This window comes from Myotis nattereri, assembly GCF_964212035.1.
Source record: "Myotis nattereri genome assembly, chromosome: 3".
In the NCBI taxonomy this organism is placed as follows: domain Eukaryota; kingdom Metazoa; phylum Chordata; class Mammalia; order Chiroptera; family Vespertilionidae; genus Myotis; species Myotis nattereri.
In genome coordinates, this window is record NC_138077.1 from 21,627,424 (window position 1) to 21,648,948 (window position 21,525).

Below are 21,525 nucleotides of genomic sequence, written 5' to 3' on the forward strand. Positions count from 1 at the left end.
TCAATAAATAAGACATGTATGAAGTACGTGGCAGAGAGAATGAGCCCAATAAATGTTAGCTTTTTAAAAATTCTGTACTTGCATTGGATAGAACCCAGAAGTAGCAATGGAAGCTGTGATTGCCACCCTGGAAGGCCTGCTTACAACCATTTTATTCAAACTTTTGAGGGGATAGCACTCTGTTCTGGCTCACGGGATAAAAATAAGGTGAGCTAATTGTAGTTTTGCTATGCTCCCTTTGTACAATTCTGGGCTCATTTTGAAATTAGCAATCTTGGGTAGATTTCCTAGTATTTTTATCAGACTTGCAGATAAAGTACCTTTTCTCTCACATGCTTTTCATCAGGGAAGGGGGAAAGGAGAGGAGGAAGTATACTATGAATTAAAATGAATGGGATGAATGACAATGCCCTGTGGGATAAATATCTTAGGTAAATTCATAACAGAAACAAAAGTATAGACACTGTATAACATTTTAATATTAAAACACAAAGGTCTGTAGACCACGTGGAAAGCCCTAGTTTAGTCATTTTATAGACTTTGTTCCCCAAACTAGGGGACATTTTTTTCAGGGGTCATTGACCCACACGGGAAAATAAAGAGTCACAGAAGAGGTTAAATGTAACTTGGTTCTCACTGGATTATTTTTAAAGATATGGTTAAAAGTGAAACTGCTGCCCTAACCGGTTTGGGTCAGTGGGTAGAGCGTCAGCCTGTGGACTGAAGGGTCCCAGGTTCGATTCTGGTCAAGGGCATGTACCTTGATTGCGGGCACATCCCCAGTAGGGGGTGTGCAGGAGGCAACTGATAGATGATTCATCGATGATGTTTCTAACTCTCTATCCTTCTCCCTTCCTCTCTGTAAAAAAAAAATCAATAAAATATATTTTAAGAAAAAAAGTGAAACTGCTGATTTAAAATTTAAGAACAGGATAATAAAAAAATTAAAGACTAGGATAAAACAAAACTTTATTCAATAATATCCAATGATGGGAATATTTTAAATTCTACTTCAGTCAATATGGCCAATAATGTGGTGAGAGAAAGAAGTGTAAAGAGAAAAAGGATAGGGAAAGAAACCTTGACAGACAGAGGAAGAAACCGACACCAACCGAGAGCCAAGAAAAACAAACACACACCAACACTGGGGAGAAGCTTATTGGATTACTTTTTTAATAAGCCTATTTTGTAACACTCTGTCACACTCTTCATCATGTTGTGATCTTTTAACTGCTATTCTTTAACAAAAGCTATTCACAATTTATCAACTTTATCCTTGAAATTCTTATAGTACTTACCACTGTTCAACAGAACTTTCTTTGATGATGAAAAGTTCTAAATGTATGTGCTGTCTTTCGCAGTAGCAACTTATAATTACTGAAGATTGAAATATGGCTACTGCAAAAAGGAATGTAAGTTTTTATTGTACTTCATTTAAATTAGATAATCCCATGTGGCTCTCTTACTGGACAGTGCCGGTCTAAGGGACATTTACAAGGGAAGGAAAATTGGTCTCAAGGCCAATAAGCAGGCTGTACTTGACCACTTCACTGGCTGTCCTCTGCCTTCCTAATCCTTTGTTCAGTCCTCTGTGCTTCTCTCCCCCAGATGAAGAAAGATGCTTTGAGTATAAAGGTGTTCTCTTTCTGTATAAACAGAAAGTTGCTGGTAGGCATTGGGGCAAAAATAACAGCCAGGTTAAAGTGTACAGGGCACATACATCTATTTCCAAGAGTTTAATTTTTTTCCTTTTCATATCTTTATTGTTGATAGTATTACACGTTATTTCCAAGACTTTTAGTGCTTTGAGGAACAAGGCTTTTAGAAGTGTTCAGGACGTCATGCTGTCATTTTCATTAAAAATGGCTATCAATCAGCAGTCTGACTCCTGTTCCAGCAATGTTCTGCAACATTTGATCATTTTTCTCAATCTACTTTCTAATGAATTTTCTTTGTATTCATTCAACCTTACTTCATTCAGTAGTGACAAGCCACCCTCCCTGCGAGCGAGTAGTGGATATTTTGTTTCTTGGAAGAGCTGCATTTTGGACCTCATATAATCTTCAAAACGGGAGCGATCTGGACATGAATGAGTCACTGCAAATCATACCAATGTCTGCCCCTGTCTGGGTTAGTCAGTCCCCGAGCTTCACCCCATCCTGGTGGGCAGTGCTCGTCGCATAGTGGGCTGTCAACAAATACCTGCTTTATGAATGAAGGAAAGAAAGGCAGACATGTGTGTGGGTGGGCAGTCTTTTAAAAAGAAATAAGTTGTGGACCAGGGGGTCTCAAGATACCTTTAAAAGCACGTCTTTATTGTTGAAAGTATTACAGGTGTTCCTCCCTCTGTTTCCCCATGGACCCCCCCCATCCTGCCCTCACCCCCAAACCCCCACCCCCGGGCCTTCACCAAATTATTGTCTGTTTCCATGGGCTTTGCATATATGCCTCTAAGTTCCCCCAAGATAGCCTTAGTACGGAACCTCCCATTTCGACTGCTCCTGGACTAGGACGAAAATGTTACCAACGTCTTCTCAGTTAACTCGCCTCCGCTGCACTGAGACCAGCGAGTCCCCTTGACCTCTACAGGCATCGCTCCCCTTTCCGCCCAAGAGCAGGGACTGCCGCGTCCTCCACGCGGGCCCAGGACCAGGGCGAGAGGTCGACGCACCGAGGCTCCTTGGAGGAGCAGGAGGCAGGAGGCAGGGCTGGGCGGGCTCCCCGCACCCCCGGTCGCCGCCCCGACCCCAGCCGCCCGCTCCGCCCCGCCCCTCCCCGCCGTCCGGCCTCTCGCGCACTCAGCGTCAGACGAGCCCTTCGCCCGGACCCCAACGCGAGCTTCCCGCTTCCGCCCCGAGCCCGGGGCCTCGCGTGGGCCGTGACGCCACCGCGCCCTGACGTCACGCCGACGTGCAGCGCGGTCTCCCAGGAGACTAGGGAAGCCGTTTCGCACCCAGCGGCGTCCAGGTCTAGGTGAGAGACGGCGAGTGGCTTCCTGAACTGCGGGGGGACCCGGTTCCCCGGGACGCAGTTCCGGCGCGGAGGCGTGCCGGCACCCGGAGAGGGCCGGAAAGCGGGGCGCGGCGCCCCCTCCTGTGCCCCCTGGCTGGTCCCCGCGAGCCCGCCCGCCTGGCCCGGCATCCACTCCCCCCCCACTCCCGCAGTGCGTGGCGGGGGGGGCGGGGAGGGGGGTTGGGGGGGCTCCGCGCCGCGCCCTCCGCCTCCTCTTCCTGCCGGGGGGTCCCGCGGGAACGGGGTTAGACAGGGACACATTTCACAGGCCTTCCAGCAGTTTGGCTGGCCTCGCAGTTGGTCTTTGTTTGGAAAAGTCTGTCGCTCAAGAAAGTCTTAGGACAACTCCCGCTTCGCCTGACCCTGACCTGCTCCTTTTGGGTGACTCACGCCAGGGGGATAGTTCTTTACGAACCGGCCTGAAAACGGGACGGGAGCTAACGGCCCATCGTGACCCTGGCGTGCGGAAGAGAATCGGAAGTGAACAGTCAAGAACATTGCTGTGTTTTTGACATTTTCCTCGTGACCCTGTCTGTTAGAGAGAGAGAGAGCAGGTTCAGAAACACCTTACATAGCTGCTGCCAGTCATCACCGCACCTCTTGCCAACGGACAGCCGACACGAGTTTAAAGTGAAAGAATAAAAGGGGCTCATTTGATAAAACATGCAAAGTAATGTAGGAAAATTAAAATGAACAAATTTCCCTGCGGCCAAAAGGGAAAGAGGCCTTTCCCCTCCCGATGTGGAGAAACTTCTTATTTGTGAATGCTCCCTCTATTCCTTTAATATGCATGCAAAGCTTTTAAAGACCCATCATGTTTTTCTTGAGGACCGGGGAGCCATTTCTTTAAAATGTAAATATCAAGGAAATTAACTCCCCTATTTCCATATCTCCTAGACTAGAGTTTTACTTTCGGTGCCTTCTAGCAACCACCTCCTTTGTCATAGAGATTTGCATTCCTTAGAACAGATGCAATTAGCTAGAATAGATGGCTACTTGAGTTACCAGGTGATTTAAAATGAACTATTAGAGAGTGTATAGCAAGCTGTACTGAGGACAAGTTACCATTTATCTTCAGAACAAGCGTGTGAGCAGTGGTTCTCAACCTGCTGGCCCTTTAAATACAGTTCCTCATGTTGTGACCCCCCAACCATAAAATTATTTTCGTTGCTACTTTGTAACTAATTTTGCTACTGTTATGAATCGTAATATCTGATATGCAGGATGGTCTTAGGCGACCCCTGTGGAAGGGTCGTTTGACCCCCAAAGGGGTCGCGACCCACAGGTTGAGAACCCCTGGCACTGTAATGGATTGTATCTGCTTGGTTGTATAAAAAGTGGGATTTCTTTCTGTCTCTGTAATCTCGTTAGCAGATTGATTGTGATGTGCCTCACAGTGTGGTTAAATGCATATTCAATAATGAAATTGCTATCTGCTACAGAGAGGTTTTCTGGGTTAGCAGAATATTTTATTTTTAATTTTCCCTCAATAATCAGAACCTGCCAATTCTTCTCCTTTGGTAGAATAAGACCACAAAGTTGGGATAGATTTACAAACAATCAAGGTTCTAAATCAAAACTGCCTTGTTTACATTGTCACCAGATCCATGCTCTCAAATAATTTTGTGGGTGGAATTTTGTGGGTGGTAATTTAGGAGAAATTCTCCCAATAGAGTTTAATTAAGCTGATGCCATCTTATTTTACTATTGGTGAGTCCATTGTAAAATGGCAGAAATGAGAATAATGAGCCTTTTGTGAATAATGAGCTCTTGCCACATCACGGTGACAGTCTGCCAAACATCACATTATTATGTACTTGGTCATGTGGGCCAATGTTAACTATGTCAGTTAACTTTACCCCACAGCCAGCTGCAGTTAACTTTACCAGACACACACACACAACACACACACACACACACACACACACTATATTTATATGGGAAGACAGATCATTAATTATTTGCTGTAAACAGCAGCTCATTAAAACAAGGGATTTTATGCTAATGGGATAGGGAGGGAATCCTCTTTTCTACCAATAGTTGCATAATTAAAACAAAAAATACTGCTACTATAAGAATTTTTGTCACATACAATTTACCTGCTACCTTGGAAAGGCTGGAGTTGCTACCTCAGACTTCTTGGCCTCTCCTGTCAAAATCTTTCCCTGATCAAAAGCAAACCACCTCAGGAGCCTTCAGTAATACTCCTCTCCTAGATTGTTCTTTGTCTACAACTGTTGGCCCTTAGGCCTTTGCTCCCTGCTGTGGAATTAGGCCTATATCATACTCTGCTGCCCCCTTCACTCCTTGGGTATATATAAACATCTCTCACTCATGAAATTGGACTGTCTATTCTTCCTCCATATTTGAGAGAGATTAAAAACACACACACAAAACCCAAATGCTCCTCCATTCTGTGTGGTTTTATGAAAGTAGTGATAGAGTGTTATATAGAACTAGAGGCCTAGTGCACAAAATTCGTGCACAGGTGGGGTCCCTAGGCCTGGCCAGCGATCAGGGCCTATCGGGACCATCTCGCCCAGTCCCAGTCAGGGCCAGGCCAGGTGGAGTCTGCCAGCTGCCAGACAGGGCCTGGGGGCCTACTGGCTGCCAGGCGGGGCCTGCTAGCTGCTGGCCGGGGGGACCACGGGAGGTTTGCCGGCTGCGGGGAGGGACCAGGGGAGGTTGACTGGCTGTGGGAGTGCACTGACCACCAGGGGGCAGCTCCTGCGTTGAGCAGCTCCTCTGTTGCTCAGTCTTAACAGTCGCTTAGGCTTTTATATATATAGATTATTTTATTATAAAATGAAAATCTATTAAAAGTAAAATACCTACACAAAAATAATAAAAATGTTAATTTTTAGTTAAAATTGACACTTGGCTTCTCATACTTTGATGTTTCTTTTGTTCAGGGCCTGCATATCATATTTAAGCTGATCATATATTTTTTTAAACTACATTCATGTCACAGTTGCTTTTCTTGTCTGCCAAACTAAAATACCATATTTACACATTTTTCTCGTAGCTTTTCAGAAAAAAACACTTAAAAAAAACAATCTTGAAATAAATGGTTCCATTTAAGATTTTATGATCCTTATTTTGTATTTGCAAAGCAAATAATTAGTATTAAACCGCCACAGAAATTACAATGGGACCATTAATTTCTCTTTTTTTTTGTTAAGTGTGTATACATTTTAAAAAATCTTTAAATTCTTTATTGTGGAAAGTATTGCATATGTCTCTAAAGAAAGAAGATATTTGCAGCTAGTATCAGCAGTCTCTGTAGGTCTTTTCTGTTCTATTGGCCTAATAACTAACTGAGAAAACCCCACTTGTACTGTTTAACACTGATGGAATAAACATCTGTTTAAACAGTTATCACCATTCTTCTTCCAATACTACCAAGAATTTATATCTCGTAATTTGAATTTTTTTACATTATCCAATTCTGACTATTGCCATCAATATTTTTAGATTATTTTACTTCAGAGCTCCTTCCGTGTATTTTGGGAATTATGGATCGTCACGTTCCCATGCATGCGTTACCTGAAGAAATCCAAAAGGTATGATATTATATTGTGTTATTACAAAATAACATTGGAAACCTGTTAGCAGGTAGATAATTCTAAAATCTGGGGAAGTGAATTCAGAGGTTCTGTATTTATTTTGGTCAGGGCATCTGTAATGAATTGATGGAGTGGGGAAGGGAATAATTCTAATGGTCAGAATTGTGGAATTCAATTCAGTGCAGAGTATTTGACCTGTGAACAAAGGCAGATATACAATTTCAGCACAGTATTTGACCAGGTGTTTGCGGAGCCTGATAGTAATATTTAGGTACTTTCTAGCAGCTTGTAGAAAGAAGTTTTTTTAAAAAAAACAAACTGAAATCAATGAGTCTGTTTAAAATTTTAAATGATCATTAGTCTGTATTTGCAAAACAAATAATTAGTAGTAAACCACCACAGAAATTATAGTTAGCTTGTAGTTTTTTATGATGCTAAGTTTTGAAGTCTCTCTATATAAGTGTCTATTTCAATTTCACCTTAATTCTTGCACGAGGTACTATTTTAAGCCTTTTCATATATGTATCAGTTCATTTAATCTAGTTAACAATTCTTCAGATTTTCTTGTTCTTCTCCCTGTTAGTTCATATCTGTCCTCAGGCAAACTTATTACTCCTATATTTAGTTTGGCATTGCATATATTATTAACAGTACAATTTTAAAAATGTCTTTTTGAAACTGATTGACAAATTGTGAATTCAATCTCAGACCTTAGCTATCATTAAGCATTCAGGTTTTTCAGTAAATCTACAGTCAACTCTTAACAGTCTGTTATTTTTTAATTGAAAAATTGCAGTCAGCTCTCAGATATGCTTTTATTCTTTGTTCATGTTGCTCTGGGCTTCCTGTTACCATTGATTTAACTTGATGCTTACTGTTACTGTATGTTCTTCAGATAAACTGCAGCCTTGCAGGAACTGGAAGTGAAGTCCAATTACCAGAAAAGACCTTTTCAACCTCTGCATTTAATTTGCTTTACCTTTTAAGTTAGATGTAAGAGATGGAAAGCACAAAGAGAGCTCAGCTATGCTATGCTTACCCGAGAAATGCTGCTTTTATGTGTTTGTAGACATGGAATGTCCCTCCTCTCTCCCTCAACTGAATTCCTTCCATATACTACCCTGTGTGGTAGAGATGAAAAGAAAACAAAACCATCTGCAAGAAACAGTTCCCATACTTCAGATTCCAGTCATCTGTCAGGAAGAGGATCTATAATGAGGTGGAAAAAAAAACAACTCTAAAAGACAGTGTATAATTTAAATGTCATATAAGATAGTAGCTTATAAGAAAGGAGGAGGTAGGGACAGGAATCCCCAAGTATTGGGATAGTCAAGGGAGGAGCTTTATGCAGGAAGTAGAACTGGGATTGGTCCTTGAAGGCAATAGGCAGATAGGCAATAGAGCAGGCTAGGCTAAGGGAACAGCTTACTGGTGAGAAAATGCTGGCCAAGTTAGAGAATGTTTAACAATGTAAATATTTTGAATATATGAGAAAGTATGTATTTATTTTGGCAAGGTTTTCATGAGAGTTGTAGAATGGTTTTTTTTTCCATGTTTAAGGTACTTTATAAATAAATTGTTTAAGATGCTGAAACCAAGCATTTCATAAATCTGCAGTTATATTCTCAAAGCAGGAATGGCAAGTAGCTGTCCATGCAGTGCAGAGAAGCAGTGAGTCTAGGAGAAGTGCAGCTGCCTAAGGCCCTGGACAAGTGTTCTGATGGTACCTTTGTCCTGCTGAATGTTTAGAATATAAAGTACAGCTTTGCACTTTTTCAAATCTAAGTTAAATGCAGGTATACAACAAATATTCACCCAGTGCCTATATGTGCCAGGCATTGTTCTGGGTACTTGATTATTAAGCAACCAAAATGTGTACATGTACCCCATAGCCCCTTAAAGCACCGTCTAAGAATAAGTCAGTTATTTGTTTTCCACAACTTCTTAACTATGTTTGATTTATCTAGATTGCCCATAACGTACTTATTAAATTGTCTAGTGATCAGGCAGTATGTAGTCAGCTTGCATACTTCATTCTATACAGAATCATGTTAAATAGATACAGGGTGGAGCAAAAGTAGGTTTACAGTTGTTCATATGGAAAATAATACAATAATCTATACTAATAAAAGGGTAACATCTTCCAGACATCTGACTTCCTTCTGGACATTTAGGGGGCGACCAGGCTGGCAGGAGGACAGTTAGGAGGTGACCTGGCCGGCAGGGAGGCAGATAAGGAGTGAATAGGCCGGCAAGCAGAGGCTGTTAGGGGTGATCAGGCAGGCAGGTAGAGTGGTTAGGGATGATCAGGCAGGCACATAGAGTGGTTAGGGGCAATCAGGCAGGCAGGCAGGCAGGCAAGTGGTCAGGAGCCAGCAGTCCCAGATTGCGAAACTGGTGTCTGACTGCCGGTTTAGGCCCCATCCCTGCGGCAGTTGGACTTCCCCCGAGGGATCCTGGATTGGAGAGGGTGCAGGCCGGGCTGAGGGATGCCCTCCCCCCCATGCACGAATTTCATGCACTGGGCCTCTAGTTAATAAATAATACAAGAATGAACTCTGTTTTGAGTACTAACAGCTCTAAACCTACTTTTGCCCCCCTGCATATAGTGTATAGTGGTAATAGGATTACCTATTAGTGGATTAGAATTATTTACTAACTAGAGGCACGGTGCATGAAATTCGTTCATGGGGGAGTCCCTCAGCCCACCTGTACCCTCTCGCAATCCGGGACTGCTGGCTCCTAACTGCTCACCTGCCTGCCTGCCTGATCGCCCCTAACTGCTCTCCCCTGCCTGCCTGATCGCCCCTAACTGCTCTCCCCTGCTGGCCTGATCGCCCCTAACCACTCTCCCCTGCCAGCCTGATCGCCCCTAACCACTCTCCCCTGCCAGCATGATCGCCCCTAACTGCTCTCCCCTGCTGGCCTGATCACCCCTAACCACTCTCCCCTGTTGGCCTGATCGCCCCTAACTGCCTCTACCTCGGGCCCCGCCACCGTGGCTTTGTCCAGAAGGATGTCCACAAAGACGTCTAGAAGACATCCGGTCTATCTGGTCTGATTAGCATATTACCCTTTTATTAGTATAGATACTTCATTATTAAAATGAAGAAAACAAATCTTTTTTTTTTTCATTGTGGCTTGGAAATTGTGCTCCATTTCTTTATTGGGTAAAAAAAGAACATGAGGTGGGTGGATCAGTGCCCCTACCTTGTTCTTCTGTTAACTTTTTTGGTGTTCGTTTTTATGCTGGTTCTTCTTTCTAGAGAAACCCTTGCTGTGTGTTTCCTTTTTTTCTTCTTTTCTTTCTCTGTGCATGCAAGGAAGGTTAATGTAGAAATCAGGGAAGAGAAGGTGAGGGGAGCCCTTCCTCTTTATTTCTTTCTATACTTTTGCTCTGTGATATGGAAATAGGGTGACTGATAACTTACATGAAAGGTACTTAATAAAGAACATGAAAATGACTGCACTACACTGTGCTATTACTAGTAAATTGGTAGTAGTAGAAAAGTTGCAAGAAAAATTAGAGGTAGTGGAGCAGATGGCCACCGAAGGGAAAGTATAGAGAAGAATGCTGCTGCTGCTGATAAGCTATAATCAGAGAAGTCATTACCCGACTAGAAGACTAAAATTGTTAAAATCAGCTACCTCTTGATCTCATCTTTTTAGGGAATCATAGGGAAGCAAGAATAAGGTAATCTTTTGACTTTCATTCCTAGGTCTTTTTGCTTTTTATCACAATTTCTGACTGAGCATAAAATACATCTCAGACTTCTATCTCCCCAGGTGGCACAAAATGTAAAGCAGGCCCAAGGGCTGGATAGCAAGACCACATTCACCCCCTTTGCTGCCAGACTCTACAGTTTATTTCTGTATGTACTTAGATCAGATCTTTAAATCTGTTCTCCCTCTAGATTGAGCTGACTCTTAACCTGTCTCTGACCTCTGGAAGCTAGCAGCTTTGCTAGAATGTTCATCCAGCTTTCTGAGAGCAGAATGCACTTGTACTGAGAGTACAGTTCTATGTTTAGGATTTTATTGCCACAATTAAAACACAGATCAGCAAAGTAATAATTCTATATTTCCTCTTCTCTCAAATGTCTACCTATTTTAGAGACATAGGGGGATTCCCTTTTTTTTTAGAAAAAAAGCAGTGAACAACTTTCCTTTTGTCGCTTTTGCCTGGGGACATACTCAGAAATCAAAACAACTGCAACAAATGAGTGGAAAAATCAGTTATTTTGCAAAGTAAAGCTGATCTCTCTCTCTCTCTCTCTCTCTCTCTCTCTCTCTCTCTCTCTCTCTCTCAATGGTGAAAAAATGGACATTTGTAATGGGAATTTAGCTTCAGGGAAGATATTTATTACTGGAGGACACAAAGTAAAATAAAGAGACCAGAGTTGTTTATTTTATAAAACAGAAGTGGTTGGAGAGCACACTGCTCTTTCTGGGATAACAGTCCGTTTCTCTAGCAGTAACAGCTCATTTTGTCCTGTTTCAGTATAGTAATTTTAGTACTTTGAAACTTTGAAATTTATTCAGAATAACAGTTTTATATTTCCAAGCACAGATTGTCATTGCCAGGAAAAATAAACTTAATTTTCCAGGTCATTTTGGGCCACTGTGGCTAGAGCCAGATTTTGTATTGAGTTAAAATAGAGGGGGGGAAAATGAGAAAATGGTCATAGAATTGTTAACATTATTGTTCTGGAAAAGTAATGATATGTGTATATGTGTGTGGAGGTATGTATGCTGTGTTTTTAAGCAACTGTGGTTTTAAAACCTAACGAGAGAAGAAGTAGGAAGCTGTGTAATTCTTGGAGAAACTATTCACTTGGATATTGTTATCCAAGATAGGTTATTAGGAAAAACGGTTTTTAAAAAAATGTTACTATGACTCTTGAAACAAATTTGCATTTGTGAACTTATAGTCCAAAATACTTTTTTTGGCTAGCTATGGAAGGTTACAGAGTTTACTAAGGTGGGGTTTCCCAGTGGAAAAGTAGGTATTGGAGGAAATATACTTTGGAAGTATATGTAGATAAACACAGGTGTGTTTATGTATGAAGCCAACATTTCTTAAAATTGCTCAATAAAATTTGTTTATGGAATAATCTTTGGTATTTTAGTCCCAGATTGATTTTTAAAACTTTGCTTATTTTTTTTAATTAAACTTCTTATTTTGAGATCATTGTAGATTCACATGCGTTTGTTAAGAAATGATACCAAGAGATCCTATGTACTCTCCCCCCAACTTCCCCCAATGGTGAGTAACATTTGGCAAACAATACTTCAGTATCACAACCAGCTATCAACATTGATACAATTAAGATATAAAACAGTTCTGTACAACAAGGATTCCTTCTGTTGACCTTCTATAGCCACATTCACCTCAACCTCCCCCTTCATACACCTATACCACTCTATCCCCCAGGCCTAATCCATGACCCCTGGCAACCACTGATTTGATTTTTAATAATTTTGTCATTTCAAGAATGTTACATAAATGGAATCATGCAAGATATAACCTTGTGGGACTAGTTTTTTCACTCTGTAATTCTCTGGAGCTTTATTCAGGTTATTGCATGTATCAATAGTTTATTTCTTTTTATTGCTGAGTAGTATTACATGGTATGAATGTACTACAGTTTATTTAACCTGTTCAACATCTGGGTTTTGTCCAGTTTTTGGCAATTACTTGTAAAGCTGCTATAAATGTTTGCGTATAGGTTTTTATGAGAACATATGTTTTCATTTTCCTGGGATAAATGCCCAAGAGTGCAATTGCTAGCTTGTACAGTAGTTGCATGTTTAGTTTTTTTAAAATACTGCCAAACTTTTCCAGAAGCTGTACCATTTCACATTCTCACCCGCAATGTATGAATGATCCAGTTTCTCTGCACTTTACCAGCATTTGGCATTGCCATTAGTTTCTGGTTTAGCTTTTCTGATAGTTGTGTAGTGATACCTCACTGTGGTTTTAATTTGCGTTTTTCTAATGATTAATGATGTTGAGTATCTTTCCATGTGCTCATTTGGCATCTGTATAGTCTTTTAGGTGAAATATTTCTTCATGTCTTTTGACTATTTTTAAATTTGATTTTTTTTTTTTACTGTTGAGTTTTATGAGTTCTTTATATAATCTAGATACTAGTCCTTTGTCAGATATGTGATTTGCAAATATTTCCCCCCAGTTTATGGCTTATCCTTTCATTTCCTTCACAGGGTTTTTGTAGAAAAAAGTTTTAAATTTTGACGAAATTTAGGTTATCAGTTTTTCCATCTGTGGATTATGCTTTTGGTATCTATACTAATAACAGGGTAATATGCAAATTGGTCAGGATGCCCTTATAGTAACAACCGAACAGCAGGCTGCATGGGGCGACCAGGCCAGCAGGGGGGTTAGTGAGGGATGACCAAATGACTGAACAACAGGCTGTGTGGGGCGACAAGGATGGCAGGGGGGTTAGTGAGGGACAACAAGGCCTGCAGGTGGGGAGGTAGTTGGGGGAACCAGGCCGGCGGGTGGGGGGGGGTGAGCAATTAGGGGCAACCAGCCCGGCAGGCAGGTGAGCAGTTAGAAGCCAGCTGTCCTGGATTGTGAGAGGGATGTCCAACTGCTGGTTTAGGCCCGATACCCAGGATCAGGCCTAAACCGGCAGTCAGACATCCCCCGAGGGGTCCCGGATTGGAGAGGGTGCAGGCTGGGCCGAGGGGATCGCTCCCACCCCCCCCCCCCCGCACGAATTTCATGCACCAGGCCTCTAGTCAAGTATAAGAACTCTGCCTCATATGGATCCTGAAGATTTTACCCTAGATTTTTTTTTTTTCTAAAGTCATGTTTTTATGTTTTACACTTAAGTCCATGATTCATTTTGAGTTAATTTTTGTATAGGGTGTCAGGTTTAGGTTGAGGTTCTTTTCTTTAAACTTATGGGTATCCAATTATTCCAGCACTGTTTGTTGAAAGGCTATCTTTTCTTTATTAAATTGCTTTTTCACCTTTTCTAAAGAAATCAATTTAGTATACTTATATAGATTTATTTATGGATTCTCTAGTGTATTCCATTGATCTTTTTGTCTATCCTTCTGCCAATACCACACAATATTTATTACTCTAGCATTATATGTCTTGAAATCAGATAAAATGATTCCTCCCACTTTATTCTTATTTTTCAAGATTGTTTTAGCTCTTGTAGTTTCTTTGCCTTTCCATATAATTTGAGCACAATCCTGTCTCTCTATAAAAAAAATCTGGCTGGAATTTTGATAACACATTAAATGTATATATAAATTTGGGGAGAATTGATATCTTCAATATTTTGTGTCTTCCAACCCATAAACACAGTATGAATATGTCTCTCCATTTGTTTAGATCTTTGATTTCTTACCATCTGTTTTCAGCATACAAGTCCTGTACATGTTTTGTTGGATTTATACCTAAGCACTTCATTTTTTGAGCAATTGTAATTTTAATTTCATCATGCACATGTTCATCGTTAGTATATAGAACTACAATTGTTTTTTGTATGTTTATCTTGAATCATCGACCTTGCTGAACTTATTAGTTCCTGGAGTTTTATTGTGAACTAGAGGCCCGATGCACGAAATTCGTGCATGGGTAGGGTCCCTAGGCCTGGCCAGTGATCAGGGCCCATCTATGGGGCGACCGGCAGGGCAATGGGGGGGGGGGCCCACTGCACCTGCCTTGGTTGGCCTGGGTCTTGCCGGTTGGGAGCAGCTCCTGTGTTGAGCATCTGCCCCCTGGTGGTCAGTGCGTGTCATAACAGTCGTTCCACCGGTGGTTCTGCTGTTCGGTCGATTTGCATATTAGGCTGTTATTATATAGGCCTGGTGCACGAAATTTGTCCACGGGGAGGGGGGTTCCCTCAGCCCGGCCTGCACCCTCTCCAATCTGGGACCCCTTGGGGGATGTTTAACGGCAGTCGGACATTTGTCTCACAATCCGGTACTGTTGGCTTCTAACTGCTCACCTGCCTGCCTGCATGATTGCCCCCTAAGCGCTCTCCTGCCAGCCTGATTGACACCTAACTGCTCCCCTGCCAGCCTGATTGCCCACAATTGCCCCCGCCCCCCTGCTGGCCTGGTCACCCACAACTGCCCATCCCTGCTGGCCTGATCGCCCACAACTGCCCTCCCTTGCGGGCCATCTTGTGGCAGCCATCTTGTGGCAACGTCATGTGAGGGCGTGACACTACCTAGGCTTTTATTATATAGGATAGGATTCCTTGGGATTTTCAGGGTTAACAATCATGTCATCTCAAAGAGGGAAAGTTTTGTTTCTTCCCTTCTGATATGTCTGCCCTTTATTTCCTCTTCTTGCCTTATTACTCTGGCTAGAACTTCCAGCATTATGTTGCGTAAGAGCAGAGGGAGTGAATATCCTTGCTTCGTTCCTTATCTTAGGGGAAAAATCACTCCCTCTTTCACCATTAAGTGTAATGCAGGTGTGGGGGTTTTTATAGATGCTTTTTTTACTGAATTGATTTTTAAATTGTGGTACAGCAAGTTGACTTATTGATGACAAAGGATCCTGATGGGCTTATGAAATGGTCAGGTGCTCTGTGTGGCTCAAAAATTTGGTCCACTGTTCTGTCTCAAAATGGTTCTCCCAATCTGAGTGAAATTCTCTAGCTAGACATTCACTGTTTTTGAGTAAAGGCATCTTTGTAATGCAGATCCTCTTGGAAGGGGAAACAGTTTATATTGCTGTTACTGTTTCTTTTCTCCTTAACCAAGCATTGTAAGCATTGGACATGTGGGACAAAAGAGGGAGGAACAATTTTTGGAGCAGAGAATGCCTCAATTGGGCAGCAGGGGGTTACAGGGTGTCTTTTCTAGTTGAAGCACAGACAGGAGTTTTGAAAAGGATTCAAAGCATAATTTAACCTTTTAAAAAATGTGCATTTTTGTATTAAATAACTATAATTTAAGAAGTACAAATACTGCACTTGAGAAGTTTATTTTAAAATTTATTTTTTAAATGGCTCTGCATTTTCTTAATATACTGCATTTGTTAATGCTCTTCCAAAGTACAGCTTCTAGAAAGCAAAGATATCCTGCTAATAACAGCCATTTTGTCAAGAATGACAGCATGTCATTATTTTACTTACAAAACAAGATGATATAACACCAAGTTATAAGGATGAAGCACAAATTATATTTCACAAAAAAAATATAACTTTTATTTCATTTGGGAACATAATTATAGTATATCATATCTTCTCAAATTTCACAGAAATGCCCTAAGTAATTAGGCTGTATAGACACCAAGAATTTGAAAGTGTTATTACTTTTTTTTTTCCTATTGCAGTTTTACATACAGAAAATTATTTACAATTTAATAGCACTGAAAACTTTTGTTTAATATACTTATTTAACGTAGGTCACTTAGTGATTCAGGTTATACTGGATGAAGTCTGGAAGCTACTTGTATGGGCCTAGTATTTTAGAATTTGATTGTCTTGTTTCCTAGATCATAATGATACCATCTTTTGGCTTTCTTTACTGAACTTTCAGAAGACCTGTTCTATAAAATATCTTCCTTCACTTATTTTAGCTTCCCTCCAGAATTGCTAGGGTGGAATAACATTCTAATGGCGTTCACAGCTGTGAAGTTTATGCTATTTCTGTTTTGTACATCAGGCTGCAAAGAAGCTCCACCCAGCAAGAGTTTTCTTTAGACTAAGGATAGGGTGCTTTGCCAGGAGTAAGGCAAGAACTGTGATTAATAGGCAAAAGGTTAAGGATGAAGGTGCCTTGGAGTAAGCAATATAATTTTCAAATTGATGAGAAGGAATCAAAACTCACAATGGGCAAAGGGATTGCAAAAAAAATATCCATCTGCTCTGAATTAGTTTAGGTCTCTTGGTGTGGATGAGTTCTGTTCCTTTGAATGGGATTGCAGAACCACTCTAGGTGATCTTTGAGGACACACACAGAGTACGAGGATGACATACAAATGCTGTTCAATGTATAAAACAACCGTAAGCTGCAACCAGTGAACTCCATTTCAATTTCAGGCAGGATTCCAAATATACTATCAAAGGGTGATTTGTGAGGATGTATTAGAGAACTAATAAAATTGGGCCAGTTTTATGTTCATTAAGAGAACCAGAAGGTAGACCTTGCTCTATTCCATTTTGTGTAGAGTTACTAGATCCAGGGACAGTAGTAGGCATTAAATATATGGACCTTTTGAAGGCATTTGACAAATTTTGTCAATATTCCTGAAGATAATAAGAATACATATAGGCTGCTTACAAAGATAATTGGGTAATTAAATAACAAGTTGAAGAATTATACTCAAAATATGCTGAGTAATGGGTCAGCATCAACCATGGAGATAGATACGATGTGGACTTCTATCCTCAACTTGGTCATAGTCAACATTTTTTATCCATGAATTCTAGAGTTACTAGGTCCAGGAACTGGAGTATCCACAGAATATATGGACTTTATGAAGGCATATAACAAATTTTGTCATAATATTCCTGAAGACAATATGAATAAATGTAGGCTGGTTGCAAAGATAATTGGGTAGTTAGCCCTAAAGGTTTCCTAAATGTATGTGCCTTCAACACTTACAGGCCTATTTGGATCATTCCCAGCTTAGGGCTTAGTTCTTCTGGGTGTGATGTCCAATCCTCTTCCACCTGCCAGACATGGGTAGGGTGGGTGAGCAGAGGGCGTTTAGTCACATTACCACATAGAACAGCCAGGACTGTGGAAGGTAGATCTGTAAGAAAGCTGGAAAGGAGTGGATTGGTGTATTCAGGATAAGACGTGGTTTTGCACTGCAGTATTTTTAAATAAGGGCTTTATTAAACATAAAAGACAGATATAGTATATAATCTATACTAATAAAAGGATAATATGCTAATTAGACTGGACTTCCTTCCGGACAAAGCCATGGTGGTGGGGCCAAGGCAGAGGCAGTTAGGGGTGATCAGGCCAGCAGGGGAGAGCAGTTAGAGGGATCAGGCTGGCAGTGGAGAGCAGTTAGGGGGATCAGGCTGGCAGGGGAGAGCACTTAGGGGGATCAGGCTGATGGGGGAGAGCAGTTAGGGTGATCAGGCTGGCAGGGGAGAGCAGTTAGGGGGATCAGGCTGATGGGGGAGAGCAGTTAGGGGGATCAGGTTGGCAGGGGAAACCAGTTAGGGGGATCAGGCTGGCAGGGGAGGGCAGTTAGGGGAATCAGACTGGCAGGGGAGAGCAGTTAGGGGGATCAGGCTGGCAGGCAGGCCTGATCCCACAGGAATCAGGCCTAAACCGGCAGTCGGACATCCCCCGAGGGGTCCCGTATTAGAGAGGGTGCAGGCCGGGCTGAGGGACACCTTCCCTCCTGTGCATGAATTTTGTGCACCGGGCCTCTAGTAGTAACATAGTTGCTAAAAATATGAGATCACTATAATCTAAGGTTGCATTAGAAGATATTAATAATACTACTAATGAGATATTGGAAAGAGGGAAGTTTGAGTACTCTCTTATTCTGCTTCAGTAAGACAAGCCACTCTGAAGTAGGCAGTTCTGGGTACCATACTTGAAACAGATGTAGAACCCAGGAACAAGTTCAGAGAAAAATATCTAGAATGTGAAAGAAATTAAAAACGATGTCATAATGGAAACAGCTGTAGGAATTGGAAGTTGACCTGGGAAAACAAGATATAGAATGTTTCTTATAGCTGTCTTCTAATGTAAGAAAGAGGCCTGTGGTTGTTCCACATGGTTACTAGCAGGTTTAGGGCCAGTGGACACTCTAGGCAGGCAGATTTGGGGTCAGCATGAGAAAATTTCCTGACAGACAAACCGTCAGAAGATGCAACAAGCTGCTTTACAATGTAGTTTTCCATCATCTGGGGTATTGAAAACTTATCTAGGTAGGAGTAGACTCAGTGAATGCATCCAGGGCTTGAACCAGTTATCTTTATGATTTTTTTCAAACCTGTTCTTTTCTAAATCTACACTTTTGATATCAGTGGCAGTTAGATGATTGATGAAGTCATTCATTGGTTTTCTACAGTATTATATTTTGGGGTGGCATTGATTAATAAGCTTATATAGGTTTCAAATGTACAATTCTATGATATATCATCTGTGTATTACACTGTGTGCCCACCACCCAAAGTCAAATAATCTTCCATCACCATATATTTTACCCCCTTGAACCTTGAATAGTCCCCCAGCCCCCTTCCTTCTGGTAACCACCATACTGTTATCTGTGTCTATGAGTTTTTGTTTGTTTGTTTTTCTTGTTTGTTCATTTGTTGCTTTCAGTTTTATATCCCACACATGAGTGAAATTATATGGTTCTTAACTTTTTCTGACTTATGTCACTTAGCACGATATTCTCAAGATCCATCCATGTTATTGCAAATGGTAACATTTCATCTTTTCTTAAGGCTGAATAGTATTCCATTGTGTATCGGAGGATACTTCAGTTGTTTCCATGTCATGGCTACTAATGCTGCAATAAACATAGGAGCTCATCTATCTTTATGAATAAGTGTTTCCAATTTTTTTTGGGTAGATAGCTATACTCTTAATTTTTTGAGGAACCTCCATAATGTTTTCCATATCTGTCCCAATTTACATTCCCACCAGCAGTGAATGAGAGTTCTTTTTACTCCACAATCTCTCTAACACTTGTTATTTCTTGCTCTTGTTGGTAATAACCATTCTAACATTTGACATTATTATTATTGAAGTTTAAATGTGCAAAATTTTACTGTATAAGATTTATTATTAGTTTGTTTTAACCTAGTCTTGTGCAATAGCATTGATAAGCAGATAAGGAGGCCTCACTCTTGGTTACAGGCGTCATTTCTACCGTCTTGAGGGAGGTTAATTAGGAGTAAGTACTTTTCTTATAACCCAAGTGTTGTTTTCTTTTTAGTGCCCTGGAGCAAATATTTAATGAAGCTGTCTCTTTTCCTGTGTGAATAGCAAGACAAGTAAAGGCTCCTTGAAAAATATTTATGTACTTGAGACAGAAAAAATAATTACCTCTCTTTTGACTTTACTAAAATTCTAGTTTTCACCTCCCCAATGTTGTCCAGAGATATGTGGACATTATATCTGAAGAGAGTAAGAGGATTTAGCTGACATCCACTTTGTAGATAAATACGATACAAATGGTTACAGACGTGGGTATTGGTTTTAAATAGACCTGAGTTTAATCCTCCCGTCTCCACCTACCAGCTGGTTATAAACTTCAATAGTCTCCCTTTCCTTATCTATAAAATGAGCACAACCATAACTCCCTGCGGGGAAAGAACTAATTTAGGGAGAAGAGATTAGGTCCAAAGTATTTTTTCTTCTTTGTGGTTTTATGATAGAATGTAAAACTCTGCAAAAATCATAAAATGTTAACACTGAACAGGAACTGAGAGATCATTTGGTTCAATGGCCTAATTTTATAAATGAGGAAAGTAAGATCGGAAAAAGCCAAGAGGCATCTCCAGAACCCTGGTGCAGGTGGCAGTGAAAGGCCAGTGCTTTCTTCCCACTCCATGGAAAACTCACCTTAAAACAAGAATTGTAACGATGTTTTCATCATTTTTGTTTTATTTTATGGAAAATATTTCCAAGAGCAAGTCTTTCTTAGAGATACCATGGAAAAATAATTACTCTGAAGGATTCTTTTCTAATTCCAAGATTCTGTGTCAGAATCAATATCATGGCAATTTAAAAAATTTTATTCAAATATAAGCAATGTCATAATTATCACTCCATGTCACAGTACAGTATACATTTACTTCATTTGACAAGCGTAGTTGCAATAACATCTTCTGTTGGACTTCATTTCTTCAGAATTTAAAAATACCATTTTAATAAATGTATATCCTATTTTCTAGATGCCCTCTGAAGAAAAAGTTTGTAAGTACTGTGGAGTGAGCTATCTCATTCTTCATGAGTTTAAAGCTATGGAAGAAAAAGTGAAAGCGATGGAAAAAGAGATGAAATTTTATCAAGGAAGTGTAGAACGTGAAAAGAAACTTCAAGAAAAGCTACATTCTCTTAGCCAAGATTTTGAACAATACAAAGTTGACAATGACTCCAAAACAGAAAGGTTGGAATATGTTATTCTTTTCTATTATTTATTTAGTTTGAAGAAAAGTACAAACAATAGATAGACTTTCAATGTTCTTCTAGAATTTCTCTGTATCAGGTATCATTTATACTTGAATACATGTTAGTTTTTATTAATTATTAATAATTAATAAATGTAATTACTAATTATAGTTTGAGCATTCTTTTAGACATGTATTTATTCTCAGAATGATTAGAAACCAATTAATTTAGTAGCCATAAGTTGAGATAAGTTAAGTTTTATTTTTCCCCAGATATATCTTAATTTTATCATTAGGAAGATTTGTCTGTCAAAAACTAGGTGAGTTTTGGCAGTTTCTGATGCCTAATCTTTGTTTTAAATGGCCTTGAATATTTAGATTTACAGGATAAGGTTTTTATGACTTGAAAAGAATGCCAGGACTTTCAAATTGGCATGTGATTCTAAGTCACGGAAATTGGAAAAAAAATTAAATAATAGGTTCCTAACACTATCAAATCTAATCCATTTAGTCTGCCTCAAGACACTTCAATGAACTTGTACAGACACTTCTAAGAGAAAGTTTTTTTGCTGGAGTTTTATGGCTTTACCTTTTCCCCATGAATGAATATTTCTCCATTTAAAATATCAATAGTTGGTGTTAGTAAACCTTGAATTAATGAATTTAATGAATATCACCATGTCTTTACAAAAATAGGAACTTTCTTAAATCTTTTAGGATTAAGTACTTCTATTACATTTTATTACAAATTTTAATAATTACATTAAATGTCAATTGAGTCCAGTATTTTGTAGTTCTTTACCAAGAAAATTTTGTTATAGTTTTTTAAATTTCAAATCTGAATAACAAAGTGT

At 40.2% G+C, this 21,525-nt stretch overlaps 1 protein-coding gene across 1 annotated transcript in view; it reads left to right on the forward strand.

Annotated features, from left to right (window-relative positions):
* The first annotated feature begins 2,920 nt into the window (after window positions 1-2,920).
* LEKR1 (leucine, glutamate and lysine rich 1) overlaps window positions 2,921-21,525 on the forward strand; it is a 116,104-nt gene continuing 97,499 nt past the window's right edge. The window contains exons 1-3 of the mRNA XM_081086396.1: window positions 2,921-2,973; window positions 6,487-6,575; window positions 20,456-20,670. Coding sequence (XP_080942522.1) covers window positions 6,528-6,575; window positions 20,456-20,670 — 263 coding nt within the window. The 5' untranslated portion in view covers window positions 2,921-2,973; window positions 6,487-6,527. The remainder of the gene's footprint in view (window positions 2,974-6,486; window positions 6,576-20,455; window positions 20,671-21,525) is intronic.